This window comes from Rhinoderma darwinii, chromosome 2, assembly GCF_050947455.1.
Source record: "Rhinoderma darwinii isolate aRhiDar2 chromosome 2, aRhiDar2.hap1, whole genome shotgun sequence".
Classification (NCBI taxonomy): domain Eukaryota; kingdom Metazoa; phylum Chordata; class Amphibia; order Anura; family Rhinodermatidae; genus Rhinoderma; species Rhinoderma darwinii.
The window spans coordinates 121,290,456-121,317,496 of NC_134688.1; the positions used below are offsets into that span (position 1 = coordinate 121,290,456).

The 27,041-nt window shown below is 42.5% G+C and overlaps 1 protein-coding gene across 1 annotated transcript; it reads left to right on the forward strand.

Annotated features, from left to right (window-relative positions):
* Nucleotides 1-21,716: 21,716 nt before the first annotated feature.
* Nucleotides 21,717-25,934, forward strand: LOC142741742 (uncharacterized). The gene is made up of 5 exons (XM_075851081.1): nucleotides 21,717-22,058; nucleotides 24,625-24,703; nucleotides 25,059-25,238; nucleotides 25,630-25,729; nucleotides 25,811-25,934. The coding sequence occupies exons 1-5, from the start codon at nucleotides 21,807-21,809 to the stop codon at nucleotides 25,932-25,934; spliced, it is 735 nt and encodes a 244-aa protein (XP_075707196.1). The 5' UTR covers nucleotides 21,717-21,806.
* The last annotated feature ends 1,107 nt before the right edge of the window (nucleotides 25,935-27,041 follow it).

Consider the following 27,041-nt stretch of genomic DNA (forward strand, 5'->3'; position numbering starts at 1 on the left):
TTTCGCTGTTCCTGGCAGTTTAAAGACACATGTATCCCCTATGGATAGGGGATACATGTGTGATCGATAAGGAGAATGGTGATCGAAAGTTACCAACAGCGCTGCATGAGAAGATGTGACTTCCGCGTTCTGTGTCCAGCAGCTTCATAGAGATCAATGGGATTCTTCTGCGCATGCGTGAGCGGCTCTCCATTGATCTCTATGGAGCTGTGGAACAGATAAGCCGGACACAGAACCCGGAAGTTCAGGCTTCGCATGTAGTGCTCTTGGTAATTTTCGGTCCCCTGTTCTCCTTATCGCTGGGGGTCCCAGCAGTGGGACCCCCAGCGATTTCACATGTAGCCCCTATCCTGTGGATAGGGGACAAATGTGTTTTATGGCAAACCCCTTTAACTCGTTAAATGCCGTGGTCAATAGCGACCGTGGCATTTATAGGGGTTTTTCTATGAAGGACATTTATGACTTATCCACAGGATATGACATAAATGTCAGATAGATGCAGGACCGACCTCTGGGACCCGCAGCTTTCTCTAGAACGGGGCCCCCTAAACCCCCTACTAGCTTTCTGTGCTCTCCCGACCACTTGATTGCATGTGGAGTTACTGAAACAGCGTAACTAGCGGAGCTACACTGTTTCCGTAACTCCCATAGAACTGAACAGTAGTTACGGAAGCAGCGTAGCTCGCATGCTACGCTGCTTCCATAACTGGCATTCACTACTATGGGAGTTTGGGAAACAGCGTACTCCACATGTAACCAAGTAGCCGCTGGTTCAAGTCCCCTAGGGGGACTAATAAAATGTGTAAAAAAAAAAAATGTTAGATACATTTTCAGGAGTGTAAAAAAATAAAAAATATTAAAAGTTAAAAAAAAAAACCTTTTCCCATTTTTCCCCAAGCACAATGTAAAAAATAAAATAATTTGGTATTGCTGCATCCGTAAAAGTCTGATCTATTACACTATACCATTATTTAACTCGCATGGTGAGCTTAAAAATGTAAAACATTAAAATAGTTTTTTTTGGTCACCTTAGTGCTTAAAATATGAAATAAAAGTTACTTGACGCAACTTTGGTGAGCTCACCTTGATTACCGTTAATCCGGCTCCATCTGCCTACCTGAGTGGCATAAAACAAGTAACAAAGGTACCGACCTTCCTCCTTGCTGACTCGGTGTGGACAGAGAACCTTCTCGGTACCGTTTCCGAGGATTTACTGGCGTGTAGCGTGTGAGGCCTTCTCCGCGTGTCAGCCCGGGGCCTAAATTTCCGGCGGGATGGATCATCGGCGGCAGCTGCACTGACACAGGTACCGCTGAGGCTTACAAATTACGCAGTAATAATTGGATTAGAGCAGCTGGCCTACTACATCCACCTTAGGCCCAGAGAGACATCTTCTGCTCCGGTTTTCACTGGTGAAAGGAGCGTCACTGTGCCGTCTGGGAAGGACGAACCTGGGCCTGCAAGACAGGAGAACCTGCAGACAAGCGTCCAAGGACTTCGGAATAAGTGCCACCTATATCCCCCTATCTTCCTTATTACCTTAAAGAGCGCAGTTCTATTGTCTTATCGCTGGGCCCGCACTTAGTGTGTAAGTGCTAATACCATTCTGCCATATACTGCAGATTTCTGGACTTCATTCTATATTTTTACTAGGCGACACTCTCCTCCCCTCCACTGTGTAGGGAGGTTGCTGGGAAGCTGTATGCGCGGTTCTAAATGACGCACATTTAACTACCACTGTAAAGACACACTGTAATGCCGGGGTAGGGAGACAGACAGGTGAGCCCCAATCTACCCTTACATCTCCTCCCTCATCTCTGTCTACCACCCTACTCTGGCTCTACGTTCTGCCAACGACCTTAGATTAAAATCCTCCATAATCCGAACCTCCCACTACCGTCTCCAGGATTTCTCTCGTGCTGCACCCGTCCTCTGGAATGTGCTACCCCAGACAATCAGATTAATTCCCAATATCCACAGTTTTAAACGTGCCCTGAAAACACATCTATTTAGACAGGCCTATAACATTCCCTAATCTGACTCCTTTCCATGGCCCTCCATTTAGATTAGTCATCAGAATAAGATTCCCTCACACTCCTTCTCTTCATGTCCATCATACACGGATACTGGCTGGTGACCGGCTCATGCAGCTTTATGTCACCACCCCATGTGTATAAAAATGTCCGGACCATTGTACAGAACAAACACTATTACACTTTGTGTCTCCCTTATGTCCTCATAGATTGTAAGCTCTTGCGAGCAGGGTCCTCACTCCCCAGGTTTGAATTGTAAATGAACTTTGTCACTATGTAATGTCTATGTAATGTCTGATATTGTTTGTTTCATGTCCCCTCTCAATAGTAAAGTGCTGCGTAATATGTTGGCGCTATATAAATAAAGATTATTATTATTATTACCCGCCACTCAGTCCCTGCCTACCTGCAACGGCCCGTCCTAGGCGACGGCGCACAACTGGGCGACGGTCCCTACTCTCACTATGTGCACGACAGACAGACAGACAAGGGTACAAAGAAGCTAAGGGAAAAGGGTCAGATGCCCACGGCAACACCGTGAGCCACAAGAGTAGTGAACGAGCCGAGTCAAACAAGGAGTGTACGAGGTACCAAACGCAGAGCAAGAGAGTAGTCAGTAAAGTCAGGGTCAATATGAAGGAGAGGACAAATAGTACAAGTAGCAGCAGAGCCAGGAAACAAGCAGAATCACAGGCAAATGAGAAGCAGGAAATGAAGGTATAAAAGAGGGCGGGAGCTAGCTCCGCCTGGCCAGGCTGTGATAGGCTCTCCCACTCCTCAGCCTCCCAGCCTGAGTGGTAGAAGAAGGAGTTACTCTATCAGACTTAGGAGCAGGTGCAGACTGAGTAACCACGGGCGTCGACACAGAAGCTGTGTCTGGCATATCCTTTACAGTACCCCCCTTTTATGAGGGGCCACTGGACCCTTTCTAGGTGGACTTGGCTTATTGGGGAACCGAAGATGGAACCTCCTGAGCAATACCCCAGCGTGAACATGCCGGGCGGGTACCCAAGTCCTCTCCTCAGGCCTGTATCCTCTCCAATGGACCAGGTACTGGAAGGAGCCTTGGACCATCCTGCTGTCCACAATCTTGGCCACCTCGAATTCTACCGCTTCAGGGGTGAGAAAAGGAACAGGAGGTTTCCTCGAGGGAGCCAAGGACAGGGAGCAGCGTTTCAGGAGGGAGGCATGAAACACGTCGTGTATTCGAAAATACGGGGGTAACTCCAGTCGGAAGGAGACAGGGTTAAGGACTTCAATGACCTTGTACGGCCCTATATACCGGGGAGCAAATTTTTGGGACGGGACATTAAGGCGAAAATTTTTAGAAGACAGCCACACCAGATCCCCGACCACAAACAAGGGGTTAGCAGAAAGTCTTCTATCTGCCTGAGTCTTTTGTATGCTCTGGGACGCCTCTAGGTTCTTCTGAACCTCGGCCCAGACTGTGCACAGTTCCCGATGAACGACATCTACCTCGGGATTGTTGGAACCACCAGGTGAAACGGAAGAGAACCGTGGATTAAACCCAAAATTACAGAAAAAGGGGGAGACCCCTGACGAGTTCCTGACCCGGTTATTAAGGGAAAATTCGGCGATGGAAATGAAGGAGACCCAATCATATTGACAGTCAGAGATAAAACACCTTAAATATTGTTCTAGAGACTGATTAGTCCTCTCAGTCTGGCCATTAGTTTCAGGATGGAAGGCTGAGGAGAAGGACAGATCAATCTCCAACTTCTTACAGAAGGCTCTCCAAAACAATGAAACAAATTGTACCCCTCTGTCAGAAACAATATTGACAGGAACCCCATGGAGACGCAGGATGTGTTTGACAAACAAGGTAGCTAACGTCTTAGCATTGGGTAGTTTCTTGAGGGGCACAAAGTGGCACATTTTACTGAAGAGGTCTACTACAACCCACCCCACCGACTTGCCTTGAGATGGAGGCAGATCGGTGATAAAATCCATGGAGATATGGGTCCAAGGTCTCTGGGGAATGGGCAAAGAACATAGTAAGCAGGCTGGTCGGGACCTGGGAGTCTTGGACCTAGCACAAATTTAACAAGCAGCAACGTAGGCCTTATCGTCTTTAAGCAACCAAGGCCACCAATAGTTTCTGGCAATGAGGTGCTTGGTACCCAGGATGCCTGGATGGCCAGATACTGCAGAGTCATGATTCTCCCTGAGTACCCTTAGCCGGAATTGCAGGGGAACAAACAGCTTGTTCTCAGGAAGGTTCCCGGGAGCTGAACCTTGATCAGCCGCAATTTCGGAGACTAGGTCAGAATCAACAGAGGAAATGATTATACCTGGGGGCAAAACACAAGCAGGATCTTCCTGCTGACCATGAAGCTACGCGACAGTGCATCAGCTTTAATATTTTTAGACCCAGCCTCAGCCCTATAGGTGACCAAAAAGTTGAATCTAGTAAAAAATAACGCCCATCGAGCTTGTCTCGGGTTTAGTCTCCGCGCAGATTCTAGGAAAACCAGATTCTTGTGGTCGGTAAGGACCGTTACCTGGTGCCTAGCCCCCTCCAGTAAGTGGCGCCACTCTTCAAATGACCATTTAATGGCTAAAAGTTCGCGGTTGCCAATGTCATAGTTACTCTCAGTGGGTGAGAACTTCCTGGAGAAGTAGGCACAGGGACGGAGATGGGTGATGGACCTGGTACCCTGGGACAAGACAGCCCCCACTCCCACCTCGGAGGCGTCAACCTCCATGATGAACGGCTCCATTTGGTTAGGCTGAATCAGCACTGGGCCGAGATAAAGCACTTCTTAAGGACCTCAAAAGCATGGACCGCCTCAGGAGGCCAGTGGAGGAGATCAACACCTTTGCGAGTGAGATCCGTAAGAGGCTTAGCGATGACCGAGAAGTTAGCAATAAATCTCCTGTAATAATTAGCAAAACCCAGGAAGCACTGTAACGCCTTCAGGGAGGCAGGTTGGACCCATTCAGCCACAGCCTGAACATTGGCAGTGTCCATGCGGAATTCATGAGGAGTGAGGATTTGACCCAAAAATGGTATCTCTTGCACCCCAAACACACATTTTTCGGTTTTAGCAAACAGTTTTTTTTCCCGAAGGGCCTGGAGCACCTTCCTGACATGCTCAATGTGGGAGGACCAGTCCTTGGAAAACACCAGTATGTCATCAAGGTACACTACAAGAAATACCCCCAGGTAGTCTCTTAAAATCTCATTTATGAAATTCTGGAAGACCGCGGGAGCATTACACAACCCAAAGGGCATGACGAGGTATTCGAAATGACCTTCGGGCGTGTTAAACGCAGTCTTCCACTCATCCCCCTCTTTGATGCGGATAAGGTTATAAGCCCCCCGTAGATCAAACTTAGAGAACCATTGAGCCCCCTGAACCTGATTGAAGAGATCAGGAATCAACGGAAGGGGATACTGGTTCCTTACAGTGACCTTATTCAAGTTTCGGTAATCGATGCATGGCCTAAGACCACCATTCTACGAAGAAGAAGCCAGCACCTACCGGAGAAGTAGAGGGGCGAATGTAACCCTTGGCCAGGCATTCCTGGATTAAATATCGTACCCATAGGGAGCTTAGCCCCTGGTACCAAATCGATTGCGCAATCGTACTCTCTATGAGGAGGTAACACTTCGGAGGCCATTTTAGAAAAAACATCAGCGAAGTCCTGAATAAACTCAGGTAGAGTGTTCACCTCCTCAGGGAGAGAAATAAAATTAACAGAAAATCATGACGTCATGCATTCATTACCCTATTTGGTAAGATCCCCAGTGTTCCAGTTAAACGTGGGATTATGCATCTGCAACCAGGGTAGGCCTAAAACCAAATTGGACGATAATCCCTGCATCACCAGTACAGAGCACTGCTCCAAATGCATGGAGCCAACAAGGAGTTCAAAAACAGGGGTATACCGCGTAAAATAACCATTAGCAAGAGGAGTGGAGTCGATACCCACTACCGGGACAGGTTTAGGCAATTCAATCAATGGCATAGCTAGAGACATAGCAAATTCCACAGACATAATATTAGCAGAAGACGCTGAATCCACGAAGGCATTGCCGGTAGCAGACCTACCACCAAAAGAGACCTGAAAGGGAAGCAAGATCTTATTAGGTTTCATGTATACGGGAAATACCTGTGCGCCCAAGCGACCTCCCCGATGATCACTTAGGAGCGGAAGTTTTCCGGCTGCTTATTCTTACGCCTAGGACAGTTGTTCACTTGATGCTTGTCATCCCCACAGTAGAAGCAGAGACCATTCTTCCTGCGGAACTCTCTACGTTGTTGGGGAGACACGGGGCCCCGAGTTGCATAGGTTCATCCGAGTTTTCCGTGAAAGAACGAAGCAACGGCACCTCGGGAGCCATCATTGGGGAGCCTGAGGAGAAGGCACAAAAACGTTCAAGTCGTCGTTCCCTGAGACGTCGGTGAAGACGTATCGCTAAAGCCATTACCTGATCTAGAGAGTCAGAAGAGGGATAGCTAATTAACAGGTCCTTCAGGGCGTTCGACAGACCCAATCTAAACTGGCACCTGAAGGCAGGGTCATTCCACCGAGAAGCTACACACCACTTCCTAAAGTCCGAACAGTACTCCTCAATGGGTCTTTTACCCTGACGTAAGGTCACCAGCTGACTCTCTGCAAAGGCAGTCTTGTCAGTCTCGTCATATATGAGCCCGAGAGCAGAAGAAAAAAGGTAAACAGAGGAAAGCTCAGGGGCGTCGGGAGCCAAGGAGAAGGCCCATTCTTGGGGCCCGTCCTGGAGCCGGGACATAATTATACCCACTCGCTGGCTCTCAGAACCTGAGGAGTGGGGCTTTAGACGGAAATAGAGCCTACAACTCTCCTGAAATTAGAAAAAAGTCTTCCGGTCCCCTGAGAACTGGTGAGGCAACTTGAGGTGGGGTTCAAGAGGTGAGATGGGGGGCACTACCAGGGTAGCATCATGCAGTTTGCCCCTCTGAGTCAGGGCTTGAACCTGTAGGGAGAAGCCCTGCATTTGCTGAGCCAGGGTCTCAAGGGGGTCCATAGTGTCAGGGACCAGGGTAGAAAAGGTATATGGGCCTGTGATTATGTAATGCCGGGGTAGGGAGACAGACAGGTGATCCCCAATCTACCCGCCACTCAGTCCCTGCCTACCTGCAACGGCCCGTCCTAGGCGACGGCGCACAACTGGGCGACGGTCCCTACTCTCACTATGTGCACGACAGACAGACAGACAGACAAGGGTACAAAGAAGCTAAGGGAAAAGGGGCAGATGCCCACGGCAACACCGTGAGCCACAAGAGTAGTGAACGAGCTGAGTCAAACCAGGAATGTACGAGGTACCAAACGCAGAGCAAGAGAGTAGTCAGTAAAGTCAGGGTCAATATGAAGCAGAGGACAAATAGTACAAGCAGCAGTAGCAGAGCCAGGAAACAAGCAGAATCACAGGCAAAGGAGAAGCAGGAAATTAAGGTATAAATAGACAGAGGGCGGGAGCTAGCTCCGTCTGGCCAGGCTGTGATAGGCTCTCCCACTCCTCAGCCTCCCAGCCTGAGTTGTAGAAGAAGGAGTCACTCTATCAGACTTAGGAGCAGGTGCAGACTGAGTAACCACGGGCGTTGACACAGAAGCTGTGTCTGGCAGATCCTTTACACACGCACTTTCTTTCTACTTTGGTACCACAAGCTAATAAAAGATGGTGAAAACGGGTAAAGATAAGCTCAAGGATCTACAAAACACGCCTAAAAAGCAAAAAAATCAGCATGATATGGAACGTTTCTTTCATAAAAAAAATGCTGCCTCCTACTCTGCTGGGAGCCAATCTTATGCACATGAAGAAGATGCTGATCTGTCACAATATGGGATTCAGATAGAGAGAGCAGTTCAGCCCAGACTACTTCATATGATGAATCTGATGCCTGCCATATCTCTAGAGCCTTTCTTAATAAATGTTTGTCGCAAGCCTTGTCACCAGTGTTGAAAGAACTTTCTGATATTAAAATGGATGTCAAGCACATTGGCCATAGAGTAGATGCACTGGAAAACGTCCACACTGCTTTACTGTCTCACAGCACAGTGGCACAACAGAATGTTATCTCCTAACAAGAACACTTAAATCAAGCATTTCTTCAGTTGGAGGATCAAGAGAATCGCAACAGGAGGAAGAACATTCGGCTCAGAGGGGTGCCGGAGACAGTTGCACCGGAGGCTTTGCGGAAGCGGGCATACTGATTTTTTCGGACCTATTGGGAGCGGAACGTTATCGTTATCGAACGTATACATATCGAGCGCTAAGACCTAAACCTGCTCCGGAGGAACCGCTGAGAGATGTGGTCTGTGGGCTCCTTCGCTTTGTGGACACGACTGCTCTTCTGCAAAAGGCCAGAGATTCACAGGGACTTTACTATGACAATTGTAAAGTCCTGTTTTTTCAAGACGTGGCGGCCAGTACACTAACCAAAAAAAATCATCTGAAAGCCTGTAACAGATTTTCTTAGAGATCGTCGTATCCCCTACAGATGGTTGTACCCCTTTGGACTTTCTGTGGTGAATAATGGTAAACCTCTTGTGGTTAGACAACCTGATGATTTGAATAAACTCTGGACTGTGCTCCGGATAACTCCAATAGACATTCCCTCGTGGCTACCGGTTCACCTACATGCCCCGTATCCGGACCTACCACCTCCAGATGTCTGGTCTCTACAAACCAAGGCTAAGTCTCCAAGAAGGGATCCCATCTGAAATTTCTAGCTTCTCTGGATATATACGAGTTGTTTATAGGGTGTGAAATTGCTAGCATAAGCTCCTGCTTTCCAGCTGTAGAGGGCCTCTTATTGAATGTTGAGGCTTTCCAGCTGGAACTCTATGTATTCTTTTGTGAGTTATACCATAATGGTACCACCAGTTACTTTGCTACTAACAGAAAGTGCGTTTTTTCTCCTTCCTTACTTATAGGTTGGATGTATTTTTCTCATCTTATGTATACGTGCATTATGTTGTGTATATTTGTTTTCAGGGCTACTTTACTACCCCTGATGGAAGTTTGGATTTATGTAATCTCAGGCCTTTTAGTCCGATTTCAATGCGATAAGTACTGCAATTTTTGCAATGCTATTTCGTATGCAATTAGTTATAAGTTAGATGTTGTGGTGACGACTCTTGAGTATCTTCCCTTTATCCCTAACCCAGTGCACATATGTAACAATGGCTGAGGTAAATATTGTATCGCTGAATGCGAGAGGACTTAACACTCCTCAAAAACGCAGCCAAATGTTCGCTATTGCCAGGAAAGCCCGATCGGATATACCCTTCCTGCAAGAAACCCATTTCAGACACTTACACACTTCCTCCTTATCACACACTTCATTCTCAATGTGGTTTCACAGCACTCATTCTTCTGCCTCGAGAGGTGCTAGTATTGCCATTGGTAGATCTGCCCCCTTCACTCTGCTAGCCCAACAAATTGATCCCGCTGCTAGATATGTATTTGTTAAAGGGACAATAGGAAACCCAAAAATTACTCTAGCTAAATTTTATGCACCTAACAGAAACCAAGATAAATGGTTGACTCGTACTTTGCATAAATTACAAACCTTTCAGGATGGAGTCCTGGTACTGGGAGGGGATTTCAACTGTGTATTAGAGCATAACCTTGATACTACTTCTAAAACACTGGCTATATCTAACAGGGCGCTCAGGACAATGAAGAGGGCTCTGGCTGATCTCTCGCTGGATGACGCATGGAGAGCAGCCCATCCTGACACAAAAGACTTCACATATTATTCTCCAGTACACAAGACATATCACAGATTAAACACACCTCTGCGACGTCACTGCTTCAGACATAGGGACCATCTTGATATCTGATCATGCGTTAATTTCAATGTCCTTGTCCATTTCCTCTCTCCCCAGAAAAACACCGTCCTGGTCACTAAATGAGACACTACTTGGTTCCACAGATCATATCTCAAAAATTGAGAGCAAACTCCAGGAGTATTTTCGCTTCAATGACATTCCGGAGACCCTTTTGCCAACCATATGGGAGGCCCATAAGACCTGCATTAGAGGTCGCACCTACTGCATACAACGCTCTATCCTACTCTACAAAATGTCTCTGGCCTGCCGAAGCTGGCTGGTTTACTGCCTCCGCTAGAGTCTGCCTCCCTATCATTCATACATGAACTTGCATTCACTACGGTATGTAAAGAATTTTGTACGAAATATACACAACCCCTGCGGGACATTAATTGGCTAGAACATTATTTGTTGTTCCCAAACCTCCCCAAAGGCCTTCTATCTAAAATTTACACTAAACTCCTGCAGTTAGCTGCTCCGCCCAAACCTAGGTATTTGTTGGCATGGGGAAAGGAGCTTTCCAGCACTTTTACCCTTTCTGAAGTTTCTAGTATTCTGTTCAACTCACACAGATTTTCTCGATGTGTTAAGATACAAGAGAACTCCTACAAGACACTTACGAGATGGTATAAGACCCCCCAGCTATTCTATAAATGACGGTTTACCGCTGATGAGTTATGCTGGAGATGCAGATCGGAGGTGGGGACTATGTCACATATATGGTATCACTGTTCAGTCCTAAAAACCTTTTGGTCTGAGATAACGAGATAAATAAATGTAATATGTAAGATAGATTTACGTATCACTCCTGAACTTGTGGTGTTGTGGCTACCTAATTCATCAGTTCGGCCAGCTAAGCATTCATTAGTAACCCATCTGTTGACAGCAGCTAAACTACTCTTCCCTCTGAAATGGAAATCCACGACCCCACCTTCCATACCTCAATGGTTGGATAAGATTAGACAGAATTTTAGAATGGAGGAACTGGCTGGCTGGGAGAGTGGAACTCATGTTAAGTTCTTAAAAACGTGGCAGAATTGGATAAACTTTACTTATAGCTCATTATACGGTCATCCCTTGACCTCCTGCCCTCTGAACTAATATTAATACCTCAAATAAAACTGCAGAGCAACCTTGTACTTCCAACTACTTTCATAAGAGTCTCGTGACAGTCACCGGTTATTCTTATTGTTATTGTTGATGTTTCGTCAATGCTTTAGGGAAATGTTCCTGATGATTAACGGAAGACATGACCAAGCGGGCATCTTCTTTGCATAACCCGTAGCATGTTTGTACTGTTACAAATGGTTGATGTACTAATTGGCTAGGTCTGCTAAGATTGATATACCTATGTTAATGAGTAAGTTTACAGCAGGCCTGCGAGCCAAAATGTACAAATCGCCTGACTTGTTTATATTTTTTTGCGTATTTCTCAATAAAAATATATTGACTATAAAATATGAAATAAAGAAAAAAGTGATCAAAGAAATCGTAAATGTACCAAAAAATAGTGCCAATAAAACTACAGCTCGTCCCGCAAAAAATAAGCCCTCACACCGCTCAATCGATGAAAAAAATATAAAAAAATGCTGGCTCTCAGAATGTGGTGAAACAGAATAAATTATTTTTTAACAAATAATTTTTTCCTATTTGCTGTTGTCTAAAACCTGGGTGCGTCTTATGGTCAGGTGCGTCTTATAGTCCGAAAAATACGGTAATAGTAATCATTAAGTGATTGTAGTAATGTTCACTTAACTGATTTCCCTGCTAGGCTAAATAATATACAATAGTGGCAGGACGTGACCCTCAATCTAAAAAGTAACCTCTATTAGATTTATTTAAAATGATACAAAAAAATAAACACCCTGGTGTGAAAGTGTTTAGGATACAATTCTGAGAGAGTTAGAGCCTCAGGACTGTATCCACTAGTGTCACTATCTTTTTGTGTGCACTAGGGACTGACTAACATCTACACAATTACCACACTAGCCTGGACCCTGATCACAAGTCCTTGTGGGACTTGAAGTCCTTTCCTCTGTATATGTTGGAGGCGGGGCCGGACTTAGGTTGGATTGCGCCCTGTGCGGGACTCTCTATTGCTACCCTCCACAAACCAAAAATGTAATCACACATATATAATACACACACACACAAACACACACACACACACACACACACACACACACACACACACACACACACACTGGAACATATGTACTGCACACACATAAAGGCAGATATTTGGACAAACAGGCAAATTTATATACCAACACATTCTGGAATATATACATACATACATACATACATACATACATACATACATACATACATATATACATACATGTATGTACTAGTATATACACACAGATACTAGAACACATACACAAACAAACACAGAGACACATACACACACATAGACACTTACATCTCTCCTTGCTGGCAGGATTACAGGTTTCTTGCAGGACAGGCTGTGACGGAGCTTCCTAATCTGCTCTTGCTCCTTGGCTCTTGTTTCCTTCGTGTGTGTAACGAGGAGCAGAGGACAGAGCAGAGGCAGAGCCCAGTGGCGCCACCTACATGCTGGGAGGATGCAGCACCTTGTGCACTTGCACAGGTTGCACACCCCTAAGGCTGGCCCTGGTTGGAGGCTGCTGGTTTGCTCTGACAAGAGCATCCTCCAGACTCACAGATCTTCTATACTATCCTGGCAGATTGTCCCTGTATTAATTTCACTGCTCCAAAAATGTCTCACCAGTCTTTTTTACTGGCTCTTCAGGGAGGAAACTGGCAGCAAAACGGGGCAGTCTTAATAATGTCAGAATTGTATTTTAAACTCTTTCACACCAGGGTGGTTATTTTTTTGTATCATTTTAAATAAATCCAATGGAAATTACTTTTAAGATTAACCCTTTCAGGACCAAGCGTCACTGATGCCTCAATGACCAGGTCTAAATGTAAAGTTTGGCATACATTCTTTTAAACTGTCATAACTTTTAAACTACTTTGGATACACTTAACAATTTTTTTTATTATTTTTTTTTAGAACAAATCATGCTTTCAAAAAATATATATTTTTACTACATATGCAACACATATTTTATATTACAAACAAACAATTGATCAAAAAAGTTAAAAAATATATATATTTTTTATTTTGGGTATATTTTTTTGCATTTCAAATTTTTGGAAAATTTTAATCAAGGCCTAAAACATAGTAAGCTACTTCTCCTAAGTTTCAGGATACCACAAAAATGCTCACAACCCTTTCTTTCGTCATGTTATAGCATCCAGAATCACAGATTCTATTTACTTTTAGCTTGCATTTTTTGCATGAACCATTTTATCACACCACACTGCATTTGCGATAAACCTGTGATACCAAAACATCAAAAGTGGCCAGCAGAGTACACCATGGAGTAAAGTAGACGACTTATGGTATTCAAGGAGCGTATTAGAAAATTGGCACTTTGAATTTTTTTTCTAATTTTGTTAAAGGATGACACAAAAAAAAAAAAAAATGGGCACTTTTTATTTTACTATGGTGTCAACTCAGTTGCATTTTTCTTGTTCACCCAACACATCATGGTAAAAAAAATCACCATATTAACTATACGGCAACTTCTGCTGAGCAAAACGATACCCCACTTTTGCATGTACCCGCTTTTTGGCCATGTTATGACGCCCAGGGGGAAACATGTACCTTTTAACGTTCAAGTTGCATTTTTTGCATGAACCATTTTTTGATGCCACCCTGTCTTTTTATTCCACCTATGGAGTAAAAACATCAGAAGTGACCTAAAAAATTCTCCACTTATAGTGTTCAAGGAGGGGTCTAATGTAAAAATGGCACTTTTTTAAAAAAATAATTCAGAAAGTAAAAGTTATTTCACCCACCCTCATCAGTATAAGTGGCTATGTTTGTATGAAAACACAAAATAAGGAAAAATAAATAAAATTCAAAGAATGATGGCATATATTTCTAAAGTTGCTCATGGGAATTACCAGCGGACCTCAGTGTGGTAGGTTCTATGGCATGGCATTCAATGAGACACAGGGGTGGCAGGGAAGGGCAATCAGGGCAATGATACCGAGTATCCCTCCTTATGACTCTTTTGGGGCAGACACAGCATTTTCCCTGTGGATATTTTTGGTTTGCTGTTGCAGGGATAGGAGCCACATAGTGCCCCTCTATGAGCCTACGCACTTTCTCTGATTCCAAGGGAAGAGTGGGGCCTCTGGCAGTTAACAGGATTTTTTTTTAAATAACTTCCTGATACGTCAGAAATGTCTGCATGGCACCTGTTTATACAGGACATGTGAATTGTACACTGCCATCTGCAATATGTAGATAGACAATTTTCTTATACCAGGTATAAGATCTGCGCATAACTTCATATGGCTTCAAGACCTGGTCAGAGAGGCCGACCCCACACATGTTTTTGTTGTAATCAATAATACATATGGGCTTCTGCATTTTATTGGACGACCTCTTTTCTTTAGTTGGCATAGTGGCATCAGTGTGCACAGTAGTCAACATGAACACGTCTTTCTTATCGCGATAGTGAAGCGCTAGCATATTGCTGCCACGGAGAGCATGATTCCCCTTTATGAAGGTTTTTCCTATTTAGATCAACTGGAAATTTCTTTATTTTATGGCGGATAGTACCACAGCCCCTGTATTGATCGCATGGAGTCTTAGGAATAGGGGGATGCCCGAATAATAGTTGTCCACATATAACTTGTAGCCTTTGTGGAGCAATCGGCCCATTAACTCCCAAAACAATCTTGACACTTGTTCTGATTTCTGGTGAGAAGCCTTGAAGATCTATCTGACTGTCCTTCCCCTGGTAGACACGAAAATCCAATGTATAGCCAGTGTTGCTTTCGTGTAGCTTATACAATTTGATTCCATATCTGGCACGTTTTGAAGGGATATACTATTTAAAATAGAGTCTGCCCTTACATTTTGCAAAGGGATTCATCAATTGACAAATTTTGGCTTGGAGCATACAGATTCAGAAATTTTTGAGGAAAATGGTTTAAAAGAGGCCGAATCTTGTACAAACGATTTTATTCTGGGGCTTAATTTGGGGGGCACTGACTATTGTCATTATAGTGAAGAAATTGTAACAAAATCTCATAACGGGTTCTTGGCATAACTTTGGCAAAAACCGGTGTCCCATGTATGGGGCTTTCTTCAAAGTAGGATCATATGGGTTTTTTGTTTTTTGACAATGTCCATTATTAGTGTAAGCATCAGAAACTTTTCAACTTCATTTTTATTTGTGGATGTCCATTTTCCTACCCATGCGTAGTAGGAGGACGGGTTGGCAGCTGTCAGCTTAGATGTTTGTCTGTTGAGCAAATAGATTAAATATATTGTCATAAAAAAAAAGATGAAAAAATTCTAAAGGGCCAAAATCTGTAACATCAACTGTTACGCCAGGGTCAACAGCAAATTCAGGAACAAAAGGGGTGCCAGTACTTGGGGGTTCCCAATGTAGAGCCAACTCCTCAAGGACTTCAGGTTCTTGGCCATGTACCACTTCCATCTGCCTTTGCACTTCTGCGCTAGTACAAGGCTGACTTTTTCCACATTTTGGCCACTGGCTTTCGCCCTTTTTGCACTGGGGCCAGACATAGCACTGTCATCAGAGCTTTCTGTGTCGCTTCTATCAAAGCCTTCAAAGACAATGTCGCTTTCTGAACTTTGTTCACTGTCCATGCATAATATTAAATAAGCCTGTTCCACTGAATACTTCTTGTGTGACATCCTTATTGGTTTACAATTTTTTTTATCTGTTCAACTTTTTTGTACTTTTTAAGTTCACGCTATTAAGTAATAACAGCACCTCTTTTTTATAATTACACTAAATAGTTAATATATCAATTAACTTAATTAACTAACTAACTAACTAACTAACTAACTAACTAACTAACTAACTAACTAACAATTTATTATCAAGCTAACTAACTAACTAACTAACTAACTAACTAACTAACTAACTAACTAACTAACTAACCTACTATTCCTGCCTGCCTATTCTAACACTAAGGGGCACAGGGAATACTAAGTATATAGTTCCCATATACTTTGTAAATATATATATATATATATATATATATATATATATACATATACATATACACGATTGTATGTGGTTTGTATGTTTTAATTCACTTTTCTTCTGAGAGGAGATGGAGCGCGAATAGTTTGTTTGTAAACAAACTTTTCAGATATCACATGATTGGTTAATCGTGGTGATCACATTCTCAGTAGCCGAACCAATTGTTCGGCTGTCAGCGTGCAGGTTGCTGGGGAGCCGGGGATACTAACACTGCCAGCGTCCAAGCGCTTTTTTCAGCACTATGCCGGCCGATGCAGAGAACCACTGGCGTAGCTATAGGGGTCGCAGCGGTCGCAACTGCGACCGGGCCCCAAAGCCAGGGGGGCCCTCAGGCCCCTGCACAACATCAATAAAAAGTTACTATAGTAACTCGGGCCACGGCCCCCTGTTACTATAGTAATAGACTGTACTTACCTTCCTCGTTCCGGATCGTAGCGGAGGTCCTGACGTCAAGCGCTGTGCGCATGACGTCACTGCACTATGCGCCGCGCACAACATCGAGAGGGCAGAACTTCCGCCGCGGCTGAAGAGGAAGGTAAGATTAGTAGCCCTGACTGGCGGGGTCCCGGGACCCGCCAATCAGCTGTTTTGAAGGGGTTGCAGCACTCGTACGAGAGCTGCTTCCCCTTCATTCCGGTCACACTGTGAATCGGTGTCGGCGATTCACAGTGTGAGCGAGTAGTGAAATGAAGGGGAAGCAGCTCTCGTACGAGTGCTGTGGCCCCTTCAAAACAGCTGATTGGCGGGTCCCGGGAGACTGACCCCGACACATCAGCTATTGATGGCCTATCCTGAGGATAGGCCATCAATGTTTAGGGACTGCACAACCCCTTTAAGCCTACGATGTAGCAGGCTTAGAGGGCCCATGAGACAGGATCACAGATTGTGTGATCCTGTCTGCTGGGCCCTGTATCTAAGCCAATCACATGGTAGGCTTAGATACATGGCCCATGTGTGATCCTGTCTGATGGGCCCTGTATCTAAGCCTACCACACTGTAGGTTTAGATACAGAGCCCCAGTACACAGTAATCTTATACTGTATAAGATTACTGTCTGCTGGACCCTGTATCTAAGCATACCTTGTGGTACCCTGGCTTTTTTTTTATTATCAATAAAATGGTTAATGAGGGTTGTGTGTTTTTTTTTTTATTTCAATAAAATATTTTTTCTGTGTCTTTGTGTTTTTTTTTTAACTATATTACTACCGCCTTAGTAATGGCCGCCGGCTGATTGACAGCGTCCATTGCTAAGGCGAGGCTTAGTATTAGCTTGTGCAGAGGCTAACACTAACCCCCTTTATTACCCCGGTACCCACCGCCACCAGGGGTGCTGGGAAGAGCCGGGTACCATCCAGTACTTGACCATCTGTAGTGATGTTCGGCCACTGGGGTGGCCGCAGGCTGGTATTATCAGGAGGGGAAAGGCCAAAAACAGTGGCCTTTCCCACCCTGGTAATGCTAGGCTGCTGCTGCTTTATTGTATCTGGCTGGTTATGAAAAATGGGGGGGACCCCACGTCATTTAAAAAAAAATAAAAATAATAATTGTAATGAACGATGTGGGGTCCCCCCAATTTTTATAACCAGCCAGATGCAACACAGCAGAAGCAGGCAGCATTACCAGGGTGGTAAGTGCCACTGTTTTTGGCCTTCCCCAGCCTAATACTACCAGCCTGCGGCCCCCCCGGTGCGTGACCGTCACTACAGATGGTCGGGTATTGGTTCGTACCAGGCTCTTCCCAGTACCCCTGGTGGCGGCGGGTACCGGGGTAATAATGGGGGTTAGTGTTGGCCTTTGCACCGGCTAACATTAAGCCCCGCCTTAGTAATGGAGGTTGTCAATCAGCCAGCGGCCATTACTAAGGCGGTGATAATACAGTTTAAAAAGATACAAGCACATAGAAAAAATCTTTTATTGAAATAAAAAAACACAACCCTCATTAACCATTTTATTGAGAATAAAAAACCGCCGTCATTGAAGTCCTCGTTTCCGAAGTCCAACAACCGAACTTGTAAAAAAACACAAACACACAAAAATAATCAGTAACACATAAAGAAGCAAAATTATTATTCTTACCTTTCCTGGGTCCAGCGCTGGAGCCGCAATGTCAGCGAGTTGAGTCCTGTATCTAATCTGATCATGTGTGATACTGTCTGCTGGGCCCTATATCTAATCCAATCATGTGTGATACTGTCTGCTGAGCCACTGTATCTAATCCTATCATGTGTGATACTCTCTGCTGAACCTTATATCTAATCCTATCATGTGTGATACTGTCTGCTGAGTCATTGTATCTAATCCTATCATGTGTGATACTGTCTGCTGAGTCATTGTATCTAATCCTATCATGTGTGATACTGTCTGCTGAACCACTGTATCTAATCCTATCATGTGTGATACTATCTGCTGAGCCTTGTATCTAATCCTATAATGTGTGATACTGTCTGCTGAACCACTGTATCTAATCCTATCATGTGTGATACTGTCTGCTGAGCCACTGTATCTAATCCTATCCATAGTTTATAGGGTCGTAGTGCTATAGATATGCTATGCTGTCTCCTATACACACATTTTTTTTTGGGGCGGACACATATGTATTGGGGCTATTTCCCCTCACATTTTAAGCCCTGAGGGTATGTTCAAAGGGCAGCGTCCGTTACAGCTGAAATTACGGTGCTGTTTTCAGGAGAAAACAGCACCGTAATTTCAGCCGTAACGGCATGTGCAGGCGTCTTTCGCTGCGTCCATTACGGATGTAATTGGAGCTGTTTTTCCATGGAGTCCATGGAAAATGGCTCCATTTACGTCTGAAGAAGTGACAGGCACTTCTTTGACACAGGCGTCTTTTTTACGCGCCGCCTTTTGACAGCGGCGCGTAAAAAAAATGACCGTCGGCACAGAACATCATAAGACCCATTCTAATGAATGGGCAGATGTTTGCCGACTCTTTTGAGCCGCATTTTCGGACGTAATTCGGGGCTTAAACGCCCGAATTACGTCCGTAAATAGGGTGTGTGAACCCAGCCTTAGTGACGCCCCTGGCTGCTAGTGCTGCATTGTTGGGTCACTTAGGAGACCAAGCGATGCAGATGAAAGCTGCGGACCGTCAATCATGAGAAGTTTGCGGGGGGGGGGGCCCAATTAGAACTTTTGCATCGTGGCCCATGAGCCTTTAGCTACGCCCCTGCAGAGAACTGTAGTTCACGCCCTGGCTGCATGCGCCATATGCGGCTAGGACGTGAATCTACAGATTGTCGGCATGAAAGGCTTAAGGGTCACATCTTGCCTTTATTGTATAATAATAATAAGAATAGTATGATTCCAGTAATAATATAATAGTAATGATAGAGTAATAATAGTAATAATAAGAATAGTATAATTCCGGTAATAATATAATAGTAATGATAGAGTAATAATACTAATAATAAGAATAGTATAATTCCGGTAATAATATAATAGTAATTATAGAGTAGTAGTAGAAATAATAAGAATAGTATAATTCCGGTAATAATAGAAAAGTAGTGATAGAGTAATAATAGTGATAATAAGAATAGTATAATTCCGGTAATAATATAATAGTAATGAAAGAGTAATAATAGAAATAATAAGAATAGTTTAATTCCGGTAATAATATAATAGTAATGATAGAGTAATAATAGAAATAATAAGAATAGTATAATTTTAGTAATAATATAATAGTAGTGATAGAGTAATAATAGAAATAATAAGAATAGTATAATTCCGGTAATAATATAATAGTAATGATAGAGTAATAATAGAAATAATAAGAATAGTATAATTCTGATAATAATATAATAGTAATTATAGAGTAATAATAGTAATACTAAGAATAGTATAATTCTGATTATATAATAGTAATGATAGAGTAATAATAGTAATAATAAGAATATTGTAATTCTGATAATATAATAGTAATGATAGAGTAATGATAGAAATAATAAGAATAGTATAATTCTGGTAATAATATAATAGTAATGATAGAGTAATGATAGTAATACTAAGAATAGTATAATTCTGGTAATAATATAATAGTAATGATAGAGTAATGATAGAAATAATAAGAATAGTATAATTCTGGTAATAATATAATAGTAATGATAGAGTAATGATAGAAATAATAAGAATAGTATAATTCTGGTAATAATATAATAGTAATGATAGAGTAATGATAGAAATAATAAGAATAGTATAATTCCGGTAATAATATAATAGTAATGATAGAGTAATGATAGAAATAATATGAATAGTATAATTCTGGTAATAATATAATAGTAATGATAGAGTAATAATAGTACTAATAAGAATAGTATAATTCCGGTAATAATATAATAGTAATGATAGAGTAGTAATAGAAATAATAAGAATAGTATAATTCTGGTAATAATATAATAGTAATGATAGAGTAATAATAGAAATAATAAGAATAGTATAATTCTGATAATAATATAATAGTAATGATAGAGTAATAATAGTAATACTAAGAATAGTATAATTCTGGTAATAATATAATACGGTAGTAATGATAGAGTAATAATAGTAATAATAAGAATAGTATAATTCTGATAAGATAATAATATAATAGTAATGATAGAGTAATAATAGTGATAATAAGAATAGTATAATTCCGGTAATAATATAATAGTAATGATAGAGTAATACTAGTAATAATAAGAATAGTATAATTCTGGTAATAATATAATAGTAATGATAGAGTAATAATAGAAATAATAAAAATAGTATAATTCTGGTAATAATATAATAGTAATGATAGAGTAATGATAGTAATAATTAGAATAGTATAATTCTGGTAATAGTATACCAGTAATAGTAGTATAGTAATAGGAATAATTCTCAGGGTTCATTCAGATGAGCGTATTCCTTGTCCGTGTGCTGTCCGTGTTTCACACATCAAATGCAGGTCCCCTTGAATTTGATGATATATCCCTGAAGGGAGTTTCATGTTCTTCCTCTGAAAGTTCCCGTTACCAGATCTAGAGCCCGCTCCATCCTGTAGAGTCCAGCGTAGTCACCAGAAGTAATGGTGGAGTATAGGAATAGCCGCCAGTCCCCAGCACAGGTGAGGGAAGTATAGCAGCATGTGTAGAGTGGGAGCATTACCCAGTACTGAAAACATAGCTGTCCAAAAAACCCACCGCCAGCACCACCAGTTCCTATACAACTCTGCTGAGGCTCAGGTGGCAGCAGCTGCTATCAGTGACTGTGAAGATGCCACCCACTCCTAGATGCCCCCCACTCCTGCATATCAATTGCAGCCCACCCTCTGCCCCTCCATTAAATCACAGACTTTTCTTATACCTTACTCTTTATATGTTTTTTCTGCTTATTACAATTGCCAAGAATCATAGACAGATTATAATAAATAGCCACTCGTCTGTTTCTATTTGCCTCCGTTTTGTTCCTTTTTGTTCTTCTTCTTATAAACTGTATGAATGAATCTGTATCTGTTTGCGTCCCTTGGTATCAATTATTATTTTTTATTTTTTTGTTCTTCTCCTTATGAACTGTTTAAATAAAGATTTAATAAAGAATCTCCTGGATAAGTTGTCAGTGAGATGTTGTCAGATTGCTGCGTCACTATGTGACTGTATGACGTCATAAAGAGACTTGTGCTCTAGAACGCTGCTCCCTGCCTGCTCTGCACCACTGATCCACAGACTTTACTCAAGTCACAGGACGGTGGATATTGTCGGCTATTCGACTGCGTTTCCAGAATTTTGTGAGAGTTTTTATTGTTATATATTTATTCTCTGCCATTACCATCATGGCAAGAGAGCTGGGCTGGTACCTCTCTGGTTCAGCTTCCAGCCCGTCTTCCTCCAGCCTGGGGAGCAGCTGGTCCAGTCTAGACCAGCACCTTGACGAAGAGGGGATAATGGACACCAAGCCCATGAGTCCCCAGAATGGCCTCCTGTTTTGCCGGGAGACCCATATGGCAAAAATCCTTGCCAGACTTACCGGACCACCTGCACCATCAGGGGGAAAACAAGGCGTGAAATACCATCCACCGGAGCAGGTAAGAAGGAACCTATAGTCCAGGTTATCAGTCCTTCATCCACAGGTCAGCAGGACTGGGATTCTGATAACAAAGCAAAATAACATTGTGTGAACCAAAGGAGAACCAAAACTATGCAGAAGCGGGTGTAGTATCTGTGCACGTACATGAGCGAGAAGAATAGGGCGAGCAGCGGTGACACACATTACACCATGTAACTTCACCTCCTATAGAAAATGTGTGCAGAAAGAAAGAAGAGCTGACATTGTCACATGTAACAGACTTGAGTTTGTCATTTGGCACAATTTATAACATAATCATTTTTTTATTTATTTCTGATTTAACCGTGACTGCAGGCAAACCTCCTGTATTATCTTACCTCAGAGAGGTATCATGTCATTAAAGAAATTATTACAAGTTCAGCTCTGCTACATCACTATATGGTACATGGTACATATTCAGAAACATTTAACTATGTGTCAGCACTTATTCTCAGCATGAAAGTCCTGTTCACATTACAGATATTATCTATCCGGTATTTCTCGCGTCCTCCATAGGGCACAATGTAAAACATACGGTAACCACTAGGATGTAATTCTTTACCCGGGGAGAATAGAGCAGCATTTCTTCCTGTTATGTAGTCACCGGCATAGTCTACATTGTAATATAATGGACTGTAATGTATAGAGCTGCAGTAATGTCACGTGTCTACCATCTACTGTGTCCGTCCTTAACCCCTTAATGGCCTATTTTAAACCTTAATGACCAAGGTATTTTTTACGTTTTTCCATCATTGCATTCCAAGAGCTATAACTTTTTGCGTCGACGTAGCTGTATAAGGACTTGTTTTTTGCGGGACAAGTTGTAATTTTGAATAGCACCATTTAGGGGTACATATTATTTATTGATTAACTTTTATTAACTTTTTTGGTGGGAAATAGAAAAAGATCAGAAATTTTTCCCCCCTTTTTTGCATCCTAAATCTACTCCGTTTACCGTGTGGTATAAATAACACAATAACTTTATTCGGCGGGTTGTTACGATTACAACAATAGCAAATTTGTATAGATTTTGTATGTTTTAGTACTTTTACACAGTAAAAACACTTTTTTTTCAAAAATATTTGCCCATAACTTTTTTCTTTTTTCGCCGATGCAGTTGTATGAGGGTTGTTTTTTTTTTTTTGCAGGATGACTTGTAGTTTTTATAGATGCGACTTTTTCATCACTTTTTATCCCATTTTTTTTACGGCAAAATTCACAGAAAACAGCAATTTTTCAATTTTTTTTTATGGTAGCTGAGAGCAGGGAGATTTAACGGCGCCCTGCTGTTTATTTATTCTGATGCAGCGCCGTGAAAAGGCGTATGCATCAGAAGAAAGCCCATTAGTGGACGCCGTAAGAAGGCATATTGGCGGTCACTAACGGGTTAAGGACACCGCCATTTTATGTTTTTCCGTTTTCATTTTTCACTCCCAGCCTTCCAAGAGCCATAACGTTTTTATTTTTCCTTTAATAGAGCGCTGTGAGGGCTTATATTTTCCTGGACTTGTTGCAGTTTCTATTGGTAGCATTTAAAGTACCATATAATGTACTGGGTAGCTGCAAAAAAATTATTTGCGGGCTGAAATCGGAAAAAACTGCAATTCCTCCATTATTCCTTGGGTTTTTCGTTTGGTAAAAACATCAACTTAACTTTATTCTGTGGCTGAATACGGTTACGGTGATATCAAATGTATATTGATTTTTTTAGCTTTTACTGCTTTAAAATTCCAAAAACTTTTTACAAAAAAAAAATTGATTTGTTTAAAAAAAAATGGGAGCTAATTTGATCAAAAAAACAGCGATTTTGACAGTTTACATTTTTATTTTTTACAGCGTTCACCGTGTGCGTTAAATAACACTATATTGTAATAGTTCAGACTTTTACGGATGCAGCGATACCAATTTTGTTTACTTTTTTTATTTTGACCTTACTTTAGAGGAAAAATGGGAAAAAGCAAGTTTTTTTAAACTGTTACTTTTTAATATTTTTTTTTCACTACTAAAAACTTTATTTTACTTCTATTTACACGTTTTATTAGTTCCCCAGATCGCTGGTTCAATATACTAATGTATTGCAGTATATCGTAATATTTACAGGCATCTGTTAAGACCTGCCACAGGTACGGCTTAACAGAGGCAGAGTGAATGCAGTCTTGGGGGCCTTCATTAGGCCCCCGGGCTTCCATGACAACCATCGTCACCCTCTGATCTCATTGCGGGGGGGAGGGGCGATGAGCTGTGGGAGGCCCCCCTCTTTTCAACGCCTCATCAGCACCGCAGCATTTGTGGGGTTGAGCAGTCAAGAACAGCACGATCGCTGTTCCTGGCTGTTAGTCCTGGGTGTCGGCTGTAAAACACAACCAACACCAACAGCGTATGGAGCGCGCTCAGCGCGTGAGCACGCTCCATACTTCTTGACCTGCACCAGGACGTACTGCGTCCTGGTGCGTTTACGGGGTTAAAGGAGAACTCCACCAACATGGAGGAGAAGTATAATCACAATACTACAGTATAAACATTGTCATTTCTCATTCTGCTTTCAGCGTCCGATTAACCGCCTGAAATTTCCCACAATTGTTCGATGTCAGGAGAAATGTTCGGACCTGATGTCTGCAGCGCCATGTAAGTAGTCAGTACTGGTGACCTACATCTATTATACTACAGGTCCATTACAGGGGAACTCCATCAGGAGGAGAAGTCTCTCCCCGTCTTCTCTACTAATATGTGACATTATATATATATATCTATAGTTACTTCCCTTATATTTCTGCGTCCAGCGCTGGAGGACGGCGGCCATTACTACTGATGTATTTTATTGTATCGCTACTCACAGCTCATGTAGGAAACACATGAACAATTCTCCGTAGTCTGGAATATGTTACACGGCTCATAGAATATCTGCAGTCATCCAGCGTGGAAGTGCAGAGAGAAATCAGGAATTGCAGGACTAATATAGAACTGTCTCCATTCTGTACAGATGGAGCATCTGCTGCTTACATGGCAGAGCAGCCACATATACAGGGATGTAAGAAGTCCCGTATTCCCGTCCCCAAGGACAAGAAAAACAACATGTCCGGAGAAGGGAAGACCAAGCTGCCGGCAGTACAGATGGAGAAGAGTTTAGTGGCGCAGACAAATGCTTCCATCAGTCATCCAGGTACTTCTACTTCACTCCATTATATAGATAATAAACGATAATCATAAAGGAGATCAGACACCCGACAAACCCGAGCGCTGAGCATCTATATCATGGACCTGGTGGCTGCTCCCACTAAACAGTCCCTATTGTGGTAGTCAATATTGTGCCATCTCTCACTGAGCCCTCTTCGCCAACTACAAGCCAATAGACAAATCACGTGCGGGCGCTACCCTACCCCCATAGACATGTACAAAGCAAGAAGGGTTTTAAAAATTGTCAACATGGATCACATGACCCCTCCTGACGCTTCTGATTGGCCTAAAGGGCTCAGCGAGTGTCGGCAAACTTATTCTGAAGACGTCATCAGCGTTCATGTCATATCAGTCATTCTATATTTATTACTACGCAGTTGTACACGCTCAGCCCATGGAGAGACCAGAAGTGAAGTGCCTCTCCAAGCCCAAGATGGCCATCTGTGAAGCCCTGGAGCTGCTGAGCAAGATCGACTGGTGAGGACAATGACACAGAGGATGGGTAGAAATAGATATAATGTGCAGTTTATATCACTAAGTCCAATGTAACATCTACAGGGAGAAGAAGATCGCCGGTCTACAGGTCGTCCGCTCCCTCTCTGTCCACCATCCGGATTTTGCTGCACTGAGGATCCAAGAGCTGCATGCCGCCGTCACCCATGAGGTTATTATACACCTCTAATAATAGTCACTTCTATTATACACTTATCCTAAATTCAGTCTTACATCTGATGTGTATGGTGAGGGTGCTGGTGTTGTGGGACCAGAAATGACTCAACTCCATATTATTTAGGATCTCTGGGTAGGAAGCATTGTACAGAAGCAGAATTACCTTATATATTGTATAAATAAGAGTGTAATTAATTGCACTAAACATTTCTACCAGTAGATGGCAGGTTACAATATTATACTACAGCACAGTATACAGGCCTATATAAAACTACTTGGTGTTCCATGGCGATCATGGATGGATGGATAGATGGTTCCTCAAAATGGAGTTTGATAGCACACCATGTGGTAAAGCCCGTTAGTGCAAGGAAAACAGGTTGGGATTACACAATAGATTTTGATGGATATATTTGTAGCAGTGGAACAATTGGCCAGCTAGTAATCCTGGTTAGGACTAACAGATGAAGATACAACAAAGTACCTACTTATCCAATTGTGATCTTTTTAAAAACCTGTAAACTACTAGATCGGCTTATAACTGGTGACATGTCAGGGGACTTTTCCTCTCTGGCGGAGTTGGGTGAATATCACTCGTGTAGCCTTGTCCTTAACATGAAACATTACCATTGACAATTTGCTATATGTGTAACTTTTCAGAATATCTACAGAGATAAGGGTAGGTTCACACGTGCACATCTGATACGCCTGAAATTACGGAGCTGTTTTCAGGAGAAAATAGCTCCGGAATTTATGACGTAAAGGCAAGTGCAGGCGTTTTTCGCAGCGTCCATTACGGACGTAATTGGAGCTGTTTTTCTATGGAGTCAATGGAAAACGGCTCCAATTAGGTCCCAAGAAGTGACAGGCACTTCTTTGACGCGGGCGTCTTTTTTACGCGTCGTCTGTTGACAGCGGCGCGTAAAATAAATGACCGTCGGCACAGAACATCGTAAAGCCCATTCAAATGAATGGGCAGATGTTTGCCGGTGCATTGGAGCCGTATTTTCGGACGTAATTCGAGGCTAAAACGCCTGAATTACGTCCGTAAATAGGGTGTGTGAACCCAGTCTTACAGTGATTCTTTTTTGTCAACTTTTCTTTCTCCTACTGATCTGACCCG